The sequence below is a fragment of the Microcaecilia unicolor genome, chromosome 5, assembly GCF_901765095.1.
Source record: "Microcaecilia unicolor chromosome 5, aMicUni1.1, whole genome shotgun sequence".
Lineage (NCBI taxonomy): Eukaryota > Metazoa > Chordata > Amphibia > Gymnophiona > Siphonopidae > Microcaecilia > Microcaecilia unicolor.
In genome coordinates this window covers 190,260,918-190,273,240 of record NC_044035.1, presented here as the reverse complement: position 1 = coordinate 190,273,240, position 12,323 = coordinate 190,260,918, and the positions used below count along the sequence as shown (strand labels likewise).

Here is a 12,323-nt window from a genome sequence, read left to right as displayed (position 1 = left end):
AGAGAAGGTGGTGGTAGAGAGAAGGTTAGAGACACAAGAGGATAGAGTAAAGGGGTCGATAGCTTGAAGGTTACTAGAGGTGGGAGATGAGATTGGGTGGGACTGGGGGGGAGGGTGCTTAAGAATAAAGGTTAGTAGGTGATGGTCAGATAGGGGGAGATCAGAGGAATAGAAGCTGGAGGGAAAGCAGTTAGAGGAGAGGATAAGGTCGAGACAGTGACCATTTTGGTGAGTGGGTGCCAAGGAGCACAGTTGAAGATTGAATGAGGACATTAGGGCAAGGAATTGGGAGGCATAGGAGTCTGATGGATCATCAACGTGGATGTTAAACCTGTCCATTTGCCACCCTTTCATGCTTCCTCCTGTGGAAAGCAGTTACTGTGCAAATTAGGATGTGGTAACTTGCCATGTGGTAAATGCTTATTACTTTTTCCTAAACAGGCTCCAAAGTTTGATAGATATGTATTTTCATTCTAATATTGTGTTATCCACTTTGAATCCAGTGTTTGAGTGAAAGCAAAATATAAGTGCCATTGCTCTTATATCTTTTTTTTTTTTTTGTACAGATCATCTTCTGTGCTTTTGCCTATGATTTTACATTCTCAGAGTCTAGACAGTGATTTGAAGTACCCACTTAATCTAAAGAGGGGTCTGGTGAGTAAAGGATTTATAATTATGATTTCTGATCCTAGGGATTCATAAATTGTAAGTTCAAGTGTATAATTTTCAAGATAATGAGGTGCTTTAGGAGGGTGTTAAAATCTGCATATCAGTGATTTTGTCTCACAAAATTAAAGTTTAGGCACATATTTAGGTGGATTTATTTACTTGTCTTTTATTGTTAAAAATGTAAAATATGTATACACGTTCTCTGTATCCCCCTCTTTATCTCCAGCATTCACATGCTCCCATCTCTCAGTATACTCTCCTTTCTCTCCTCCGTGAGCCCAGCATAGTCTGCTTGCTCCCCTGATAACAGCAAAGCCTTCATTCTCCCCTCCCTGATCCCAGTACAGCCTCCCTGCTGCCCTAACAGCAGCACAATCACCTGCCTCCCCATCCCTAACACACATTCAGCTCCCAACACATTCTGCCCTTCTATTCCCTGACCCTGGCAGGATCCGTCTTCTGTTTGGTGCCAGCATACTCTCCAGCTTTCCTCCATCTCTTGGCTGCTGCAGTGATAGATCATACTTAGAGCAAGAAGTGCTGCAAGGGCATGGACATTTAAAATAGTACTTTCTGCTAGACTTACAACTGCTACATCTCCTTCAGCTGAAAACAGTCACCAGCCTCTCCTCATCCTTTTTTTCTTTCAGGAGCTTGCAGAGCCACTTCCAACATCACCATCTCTTTTTCCTCCTCTTTCTCCTCTTCTTTTTCCTGGTCTCATGCAGCCACCATTGCCACAGATATCACAACCTCCTCCTCTTCTGCTTTCCAGTGCCTGTGCAACTGCTGCCACATCCTTGGGTCTGCACAGTTAGAGACAAATACTCTCCGTGGCCCCTTAGCTTTCTTGCAGTATGTCCCATTCTGATGGCATTATCAAGCCACAATAGTGGCAGCCAGATGAACATAAGCATTGCCATAGTGGGATCAAAGGTCCATCAAGCACAATATCCTGTGGCCAATCTGGTTCACAAGTACCTGACAAGATCCCAAAAGAGTACAATATATTTTCTACTGCTTATCCTAGAAATAAGCAGTGGATTTTCCCAAGTCCATCTTAATAATGGCTTATGGACTATTCTTTTAGGAAGATATCCAAACCTTTTTAAAACTCTTTCCTTTTACCACATTCTCTGGCAACGAATTCCAGAGTTTCATTACATGTTGAGTGAAGAAATATTTTCTCCGATTTGTATAATTAAATGTTGAGTGAAGAAATATTTTCTCCGATTTGTTTTAAATTTACTACTTTGTAGCTTCATTGTGTGCCCCCTAGTTCTAGTATTTTTGGAAAGAGTAAACAAATGATTCACGTCTACCTGTTCCACTCCACTCATTATTTTATATCTCTATCATATTTCCCCTCAGCCGTCTTTTCTCCAAGCTGAAGAGCCATAGCCGCTTTAGCCTTTCCTCATAGGGAAGTCATCCCATCCCCATTATCATTTTTGTCGCCCTTCTCTGTACCATTTCTAATTCAACTATATCTTTCTTGAGATACAGAGGGGCATAATCGAACGGCACCAGCCAAATAGCTGGCCAGCCATCTTCGGGGCCGGCGTCGCAAGTGGGCGGAGCCAACTGTATTCGAAAAAGATGGCCGGCCATCTTTTTCTTCACTAATACGGTTGGGCCCGGCCAAATGTCAGAGTTCGCCGGGTTTGAGATGGCCGGCATCAGTTTTTGGCCATAATGGAAAATAATAATAATTATTATTATTATTTATAGTACAGTGAAACCTCGGTTTTCGTCGATAATGCGTCTGAAAACTATCGACGAAAACCGAAACCGACGAAAGCCGAGGCAACAAGCAATTTTTCTTTTAAATGAATAAAAAAGACTAATGTATAGAATAAATGAACATTTAACATGGCATTTACCTTTCTGAAGACTCTTCTAGATGTATGGAAAATTTGGTCAAAAACCAGCAGGGACTTTTATACAGACAGTCAACCAGCAGCAGCAGTTGTGTTGCAAAACAACGAAAATTTGGTCAAAAACCCGCAGGGCCTTTTATACAGGCACTCAACCAGCAGCAGCAGTAGTGTTGCAAAACAACGAAAATTTGATCAAAAACCCGCAGGGACTTTTATACAGGCACTCAACCAGTAGCAGCAGTAGTGTGGCAAAACGACGAAATTTTGGTCATAAAACAGCAGCAGTGTGATCCCACAACCGGAAACAACGCCCCAGAAGAATGTCCCAGAAGAACGCAAGATTAGCTGCATGGGCACGCCAACGAAATCCGAGGTGATCGACGAAAACCGAAATGAAAATTTCGCGAAAAAAATCGGCGATAACCGAATCCAACGAAATCCGAAGTCAACGAAAACCGAGGTTTCGCTGTACTTGTATCCCACATTTTCCCACCTATTTGCAGGCTCAATGTCGCTTACAGAGACCTGTTATGGCATCGCCATTTCAAGGTAAGAGATACAATTGGTGTTGCAAAGAGATCGAGGGTGACAGGAAAGATATAAGCAAATTGTTATAGAAATTTGACTTTCAGAGTAAGGGGTGTATAATTAATCTATGGGTTGACGTAGTAGGCCTTGTTGAAGAGAGAGGTTTTCAGAGATTTGTGGAAATTGGTTATTTCATTGATTGTTTTCACATTAGTTGGTAGTGCATTCCATATCTGCGTGCTGATGTATGAAAAGCTGGTCGCATGTGTTACTTTGTATTTTACTCCTTTACAACTGGGGAAGTGAAGATTAAGAAATGAGCGGGCTGATCTTTTAGCATTTCTGGGAGGCAGGTCCACAAGGTCTAGCATGTAGGTCAGGGCATCTCCGTGAATAATTTTATGAACAATCATGCAGATCTTGAACGTGACTCGTTCTTTAAGCGGGAGCCAGTGAAGTTTCTCTCTTAGTGGATTTGCACTTTCATATTTTGTTTTTCCGAATATGAGTCTGGCTGCGGTGTTCTGGGCTGTTTGGAGTTTCTTGATAGTCTGTTCTTTGCAACCAACGTAGAGTGTGTTGCAATAGTCTAGGTGACTTAGCACCATTGATTGTACCAAGCTACGAAAGATGGATCTCGGGAAGAAGGGTTTTACTCTTTTGAGTTTCCACATAGAGTGGAACATCTTCTTGGTTGTGTTCTTCACGTGGGTTTCGAGTGTGAGATTTCGATCAATGGTGACTCCAAGAATTTTCAATTTGTTTGAGACGGGGAGGGTGACGTTTGGTGTGGTTATGGTGGTGAATTTATTGTGTTGTGATGTAAGTATAAGACAATTGTGTTTTTTCTGCGTTAGGTTTTAGCTGGAATGCATCCACCCAGGAATGCATGGTTTGGAAGCTTTGGTTGATCTCGTTGGAGATTTCCTTTAGATCATGTTTGAACAGGATATAGATCGTGACATCATCTGCATATATGTTGGAATTGAGGTTTTGATTGGCTAATAGCTTGGCTAGGGGTATCATAATTAGATTGAAGAGGGTTGGCGAGAGGGGGGATCCTTGGGGGACTCCACAGTCAGGTGTCCATGGGGCTGATATATCCGCATTCGTTGTTACTTGATAAGATCTTGTGGTTAGGAATCCTCTAAACCAGTTAAGAACATTACCTCCAACACCAAAGTATTCTAGGATGTGTAGTAATATTCCGTGGTTGGCCATGTCGAAGGTGCTGGACATGTCAAATTGTAGGAGAAGGATGTTGTTGCCAGTTGCAATTGTTTGTTTAAATTTGTTCATTACAGTCACTAGTACTGTTTCAGTGCTGTGGTTCGATCAAAATCCTGATTGAGACTCGTGAAGAATTGAGTATTTGTTTAGGTAGTTAGTGAATTGTTTTGTTACTCTGCCTTCCATAAGTTTGGTTATCAGTGGGATAGATGCTACTGGACGATAGTTGGTTAGGTCACTTGTACTTTTCTTAGCGTCTTTAGGTAAAGGGGTAAGTAGGATGTTTCCTTTATCCTTTGGGAAGAGGCCATTTTGTAGCATATAGTTCAGGTGTTCCGTGAGGTCTGATTTGATTAATAGGGCAGATGTCTAATTTGCATTGTGACTTGGAATATCTTCCAAGCGATTGGGAGATGTAGTCGATTGAGAGTGTGTCAAAATTGGTCCACGATTGGTCTGTTGGGTATTCCCCCGGTGTTGGATCTAGACTCTCAAGGAGGTTCGCATAGTCCGTTGTGTTGATAGGTATCATGAGTCGTAACTTTATGATTTTCTCTTTGAAGTAGTTCGCGAGATTGGTTGCTGATGGGATATCTATGTTGTTAGCCGGCGATCTCAAACCCGGCCAAGTCCAAAGCATTTGGTCGTGGGAGGAGCCAGCATGTGTAATGCACTGGCCCCCCTCACATGCCAGGACACCAACCGGGCACCTTAGGGGGCACTTCTAAAAATTAAAAAATAAAAATAGATTCCAGGTGCATAGCTCCCTTCCCTTGGTTGTTTAGCCCCCCAACACCCCCCCAAACCCACTCCACATAACTCTACACCATTACCATAGCCCTAAGGGGTGAAGGGGGGCTCCTACATTTGGGTACAGTGGGTTTTGGGTGGGTTTTGGAGGGCTTCCATTTACCACCACAAGTGTAACAGGTAGGGGGGGGATGGGCCTGGGTCCACCTGTCTGAAGTGTACTGCACCCACTAAAAACTGCTCCAGGGACTTGCATACTGCAATCAGGGAGCTGGGTATGACATTTGAGGCTGGCATACAGGCTGGCAAAAAAGATTTTTGGTTTTTTTTTTGGGTGGGAGGGGGTTGGTGACCAATGGGAGAGTAAGGGGAGGTCATCCCTGAATCCCTCCGGTGGTCATTTGGTCAGTTGGGGCTCCTTTTTGAAGCTTGGTCGTGAAAAAAAAGGGACCAAGTAAAGCCGGCAAAATGCTCGTCAGGGCCTGGCTTTTTTTTCCATTATCGGGCGAAGCCGGCCATCTCGTGAGCACGCCCCCTATCCCGCCCCCGTCCTGCCTTCACTACCCTACCGACACGCCCCCTTGATGTTTCGCCGGCTCCGTGACAGAAAGCAGTTGAACCCAGCCAAAATTGGCTTTCGATTATACCGATTTGGCCGGGTTCAGGAGATTGCCAGCCATCTCCCGATTTGTGTCGGAATATGGCCGGCAATCACTTTCGAAAATGAGCTGGACAGTGACCAGAATTGCACACAGTATTCAAGGTGCAATCGCACCATGGAGTTCAAATTTTTTTGGTTTTCATTCCTTTCCTAATAATACCTACTATTCTATTTGTTTTCTTTGCTGCCACTGCCACTGCCTCACACTGAGCAGAGGGTTTCAGTGTGTCATCAACGATGATACCTAGATCCCTTTCCTAGTTAACATAGTAACATAGTAGATGACGGCAGAAAAAGACCTGCACGGTCCATCTAGTCTACCCAAGATAAACTCATATGTGTATACCTTACCTTGATTTGTACCTGTCTTTTCCAGGGCACAGACCGTATAAGTCTGTCCAGCAGTATTTCCCGCCTCCCAACCACCAGTCCCGCCTCCCATCACCGGCTCTGGCACAGACCCCGTATAAGTCTGCCCTCCCCTATCCTAGCCTCTCAACCACCAACCCCTCTTCCCCCCGCCACCCAATTTCAGCTAAGCTTCTGTGGATCCATTCCTTTTGCACAGGATTCCTTTATGCCTATCCCACGCATGTTTGAATTCCGTTACCGTTTTCATCTCCACCACCTCCCGCGGGAGGGCATTCCAAGCGTTCACCACCCTCTCTGTGAAGAAATACTTCCTGACATCTTTCCTGAGTCTGCCCCCCTTCAATCTCATTTCATGTCCTCTCGTTCTACCGCCTTCCCATCTACGGAAAAGATTCGTTTGCGGATTAATACCTTTCAAATATTTGAACGTCTGTATCATATCACCCCTGTTCCTCCTTTCCTCCAGAGTATACATGTTCAGGTCAGCAAGTCTCTCTTCATACGTCTTGGAACGCAACTCCCATACCATCCTCGTAGCTTTTCTTTGCACCGCTTCCATTTTTTTAACATCCTTCGCAAGGTACGGCCTCCAAAACTGAACACAATACTCCAGGTGGGGCCTTACCAACGTATTATACAGGGGCATTAAAACCTCCTTTCTTCTGCTGGTCACACCTCTCTCTATACAGCCTAGCAACCTTCTCGCTATGGCCACCGCCTTGTCGCACTGTTTCATCGCCTTCAGGTCCTCAGATACTATCACCTCAAGATCCCTCTCCCCGTCCGTGTCTTATCAGGCTCTCCCCGCCTAACACATATGCCTCCCTTGGATTTCTACTCCCTGAATGCATCACTTTGCATTTCTTCGCATTGAATTTTAATTGCCAAATGTTAGACCATTCTTCCAGCTTCTTCAGATCTTTTTTCATGTTTTCCACTCCCTCCGGGGTGTCCACTCTGTTGCAAATCTTGGTGTCATCCGCAAAAAGGCAAACTTTACCTTGTAACCCTTCGGCAATGTCACTCACAAATATATTGAACAGAATGGGCCCCAGCACTGATCCCTGAGGCACTGCACTACTCACCTTTCCCTCCTCTGAGCGAACTCCATTTACCACCACCCTCTGGCGTCTGCCCGTCAACCAGTTCCTAATCCAGTTCACCACTTCGGGTCCTATCTTCAGCCCGTCTAGTTTATTCAAGAGCCTCCTGTGGGGAACCGTGTCAAAAGCCTTGCTGAAATCTAAGTAGATGACGTCCATAGCACGTCCTTGATTTAATTCTCCTGTCACCCAGTCAAAGAATTCAATGAGATTCGTTTGGCACGATTTCCCTTTGGTGAAACCATGTTGTCTCGGATCTTGCAACTTATTGGATTCCAGGAAATTCACTATCCTTTCCTTCAGCATCGCTTCCATTACTTTCCCAATAACCGAAGTGAGGCTTACCGGCCTGTAGTTTCCAGCTTCTTCCCTATCACCACTTTTGTGAAGAGGGACCACCTCCTCCGTTCTCCAATCCCTCGGAACCTCTCCCGTCTGCAAGGATTTATTAAACAAATCTTTAAGAGGACCCGCCAGAACCTCTCTGAGCTCCCTCAGTATTCTGGGGTGGATCCCGTCCGGCCCCATGGCTTTGTCCACCTTTAGCTTTCCAAGTTGTTCATACACACTCTCTTCCGTGAACGGTGCTCTATCCACTTCATTCTCAGGTGTACTTTTGCCAGTCCCTCTCGGTCCTTCCCCAGGATTTTCTTCAGTGAAAACAGAACAAAAGTATCTATTTAGCAAATTGGCTTTTTCTTCATCATTTTCTACATAGCGTTTTGCTGTATCTTTTAGTCTCACAATCCCCTTTTTAGTCTTTCTCCTTTCACTAATATACCTGAAGAAGTTTTTGTCTCCCCTCCATACATTTCTAGCCATTTGTTCTTCCGCTTGCGCCTTCGCCAGACGTACCTCTCTCTTGGCTTCTTTCAGTTTCATCCGGTATTCCTCCCCATCCCATTCCACCATTCCATATTATGGTGAATCATAATATGGAACCTTGTATCATGTACAGTAGCTATAGTTTGGGTTCCTCTTTCCCACATTCATCACTTTGCACTTGTTCACATTAAACGTTATCTGCAATTTGGATGCCCAGCCTCCCAGTCTCGTAAGGTCCTCTTGCAATTTTTCACAATCCTCTTTAACAACTTTGAATAACTTTGTGTCGTCAGCAGATTTACTTACCTCACTAGTTATTCCCATATCTAGATCACTTATAAATATGTTAAAAAGCAGCGGTCCCAGCATAGACCCCTGTAGAACCCCACTATCAATCCTTCTCTCACTGAGAATACTGACCATTTAACCCAGTTTTTGTTTTCTATCTTTTAACCAGTTTTTAATCCACAATAAAACAGTACCTCCTATTCCAAGAGTTTCCAAATTCCTCTGGAGCCTTTCATAAGGTACTTTGTCAAATGCCTTTTGAAAATCCAGATACACATTTATCCACATGTTTGTTCACCCCTTCAAAGAAATGTATTAGATTGGTGAGGCAAGATTTCCCTTCACTGAATCCATGTTGACTTTGTCTCATTAATCCATGCTTTTGAATATGCTCTGTAATTTTGTTCTTAATAATAGTCTCTACCATTTCTTGCTTCTACTATACCTAAAAAAGTTTTTACTATATGTTTTTGCCTCCAACACAATCTTCTTTTCAAAGTCTCTCTTTGCCTTCCTTATCAGTGCTTTGTATTTGACTTGCCATTTCTTATGCTCTTTCCTATTATTTTCAGTCGGATCCTTCTTCCATATTCTGAAAGATTTTCTTTTAGCTCTAATAGCTTCCTTCACCTCACTTTTTAACCATGTTGGCTATAGTTTGGTCTTCCTTCCTCCTATTTAATACATGGAATGGTATTTTTGAACAGCATCCATGCCTGGTGTAAAGTTTTGACCTTTCAAGCTGCTCCTCTAAGTTTTTTTTTTTTCCACTGTTTTTCTCATTTTATCATAGTCTCCTTTTTGAAAGTTAAATGCTAACATATTAGATTTCCTTTGTGTACTTACTCCACAGCGTATATCAAATCTGATCATGTTATTATCACTTTTATCAAGCAGCCCCAGTGCTATTACTTCCTGCATCAGATCATGCACTCCAATAAGGACTAGGTCTAGAATTGTTCCTCCTCTTGTTGGCTCCTGGACCAGCTGCTTCATAAAGCAGACCTTGATTTCATCAATGAATTTTACCTCTCTAGCATGCTCTGTTACATTCACCAAGTCAATATTGGGGTAATTGTAATCACACATTATTATTGTGTTCCCCAGTTTGTTAGCCTCCCTAATTTCTGATAATATTTGTACATCTGTCTGTTCATTCTGACCAGGTAGATGGTAGTACACTCCTAACATTTTCGTTTTCCCCTTTACACGTTCCTTAACATATAATGCTACCCCTCCACCAATTTGATCCACTGTATCACTGCGATATAATTTGTATCCTGGTATGATACCTTATTCTGAACCATGCGCTTTTGAGTGACTGCCGGCCTTCCCCTGGATTCTAGTTTAAAAGCTACACTATCTCCTTTTTAAATGCTGATGCCAGCAGCCTGGTCCCACTCTGGTTAAGGTGGAGCCCATCCTTTCGGAATAGTCCCTCCCTTCCCCAGAATGTTGCCCAGTTCCTAAGAAATCTAAAACCCTCCTTCCTGCATCATTGCCTCATCCATGCATTGAGACTCCAGTTTGGGCCCTGCGCATGGAATGGGGAGCATTTCTGAAAATGCTACCCTGGAGGATCTGGATTTCAGCTTTCTATCTAGGAGCCTAAATTTGACTTCCAGAACCTCCTTCCCACATGTTCCTATGTCATTGGTACCTACATTTACCAAGAAGCCGGCTCCTCCCCAGCACTATCTAAAATCCTATCTAGGTTACCAGGTGATCCTCATGTCCATCAGCCACCCAGCTATCTGCATGCCTAATAATCGAATCACCAACTATAACAACAGCTGTCCTAACCCTTCCCTCCTGGACAGAAGCTCCTGGAGACATATCCACTGTGCGAGAGGACATTTCATCCCCTAGTGGGCTGGTCCTGGCTACAGGATTACTCCCTCTTCCAAGGCAGCACCAGGGCTGCCAGACTGGAGATGAGACTTCTCTACAACATCCCTGTAGGCCTCCTCTATGTACCTCTCTGACTCCTTCAGCTCCTCCGATACTCTAGCCTCAAGAGAATGGACTTATTCTCTGAGAGCTAGAAGCTCTTTGCATCGAGCACAAACATATAACCTCTCCCCAACTGGGAGATAATCATACATGTGACCAGTGGTGTGCTGGAGCCGGCTTGCACTGGCTCGCAAGAGCCAGTTGTTAATTTTTCTACCGACTTGCGAGCCGGTTGTTAAATATAGCAAGCCGGCTCTGGCTCTCCTCCCTCCCTCCTCCCTCCCTCCGGATCCTCACCGACTCCTTGTTCTTCTGATTCTTTGGGGCAGGCAGTCTTGCCTGCCAGCTGACTCTCCCCCGCTGCCAATTCGTGCTTTAAAAATGGCTGCCGAGACTTCCAGAGGCGGCCTCGCGAGACTTCTGCTGAAGTCTCGGCGGCCATTTTGAAACGTGAATCGGCAGCGGGGGAGAGTCAGCTGGCAGCGGGCAGGCAAGACTGCCTGCCCCGAAGAATTATAAGGACAAGGCAGGTAGACTCGAAGCATACTTGGGGTGAGAGTGAGGGTGCTGTCTATGTTTGGGGGGGGGGGGAAGTTGGGTGGAGGAATTGGAAGGGATTTTTGTGACGTTTGGAGGGTAGGGGGGATTAGAAGGGGTTTTCATGATGTTTCTGGGTGTGGGAGAGAAGGAGATTGGAATCTTGGGGGAGGGGGACGTTGGGACCCGGGGGGGGGGGGGGGAGTTGGGTGGAGGAATTGGAAGGGATTTTTGTGACGTTTGGAGGGTAGGGGGGATTAGAAGAGGTTTTCATGATGTTTCTGGGTGTGGGAGAGAGGGAGATTGGAATCTTGGGGGAGGGGGACGTTGGGACCCAGCCAGATACTCTTAACAGGTCCCGACTGAATATCAGATAGTCAGTATTTTTTTTTTTATAAACAATTTTTATTGGTGACACAAAAAAGACCCCATTACAGCGGTCAACATATAAACATACATAATATAAGCTTCGTGTTAAACATCACACAATGAGCATATTCATTTTTTCATTTTATTCCCACTCCCCTCCCCTTATCCTCCCCCCCCCCCCTACCCTCCCCTACTGGACCTATTAACAGTTCAAAATCCTGCTTCTCCCAACTGGCGTAAGAGTGTCCCAGAACAGGGACCATGTTTTGCAGAATTGGTCTCCCCTCTTTGAAGCCAGGTCTCCCACTCTCTTCTTTTCCAACATGCAACATTGCATCATAGCTCCTCTCCATTGTGGGACTCCAGGCGGCTCTGGTTGTAACCATAATTATGTGATTGTTTGTTTGCCCATCAGGGTCGCCCTTTTCAAAAAAGCTTTCAGCCCCTCGGGTGGCTTTCCTCGGATGTTATAAACCTCAAAGAGTTGACCTGGTGATGGGTGCCACTGTACCTTCCACATCTGGGACACATGACGTCCCAGTGTTATCCAGAATTGAAATACCATTGTGCAGAACCAAAACATATGTCCCAAAGAGGCTCCCACATGTCCGCACTTAAGGCAATCATCTGTGGCTCTGATGGTCGCTTTAAAAGCCCTGTGTGGCGAGATGTAGAGCCGCAAAATAAATTTATATTGCATTTCCTGCCATGCCACGTTCTCTGTCATCTGGTGCACGCCCGTCAGACATAGTTTTATTTGCTCAGAGTTGAGCTTCCACCTCAGTTCTTGGTGCCACTGTTGTGATACACATGTGTAATCTAAAGTCCCCTGTAGGTCTCGAAGGTGGCGGTGGAAATAGCGAAGTGGCACTTTTAATTGGGCCTCTAGGGCTAGTAAATCATTCATGGAGTCCCATATTTGCTGTGTAAGGTCTGTTGCAGGTAATGATCTAACATAGTGTTTAAGCTGTATATATTGAAAATAGTCTTTCTGTCCCAGCCCAAATTCTTCACACAGGACTCTGAAGGGTTTAATATACCCCGTCTCAGACACCACCTGAAACAAATATTTGATGCCACAAATCTCCCATTTCTTAAACAAAGCGGATCCTCCCCCCTCTGGGAATGCCAAATTACCTTTAATAGGAAGCAGTGGAG

The 12,323-nt window shown here is 44.6% G+C and overlaps 1 protein-coding gene across 1 annotated transcript in view; it reads left to right on the top strand.

Moving 5' to 3' along the window:
- The window catches only part of TSNAXIP1 (translin associated factor X interacting protein 1), a 1,164,230-nt gene that overhangs the window by 46,917 nt on the left and 1,104,990 nt on the right, over positions 1-12,323 (top strand). The window contains exon 2 of the mRNA XM_030203665.1: positions 567-654. Coding sequence (XP_030059525.1) covers positions 567-654 — 88 coding nt within the window. The remainder of the gene's footprint in view (positions 1-566; positions 655-12,323) is intronic.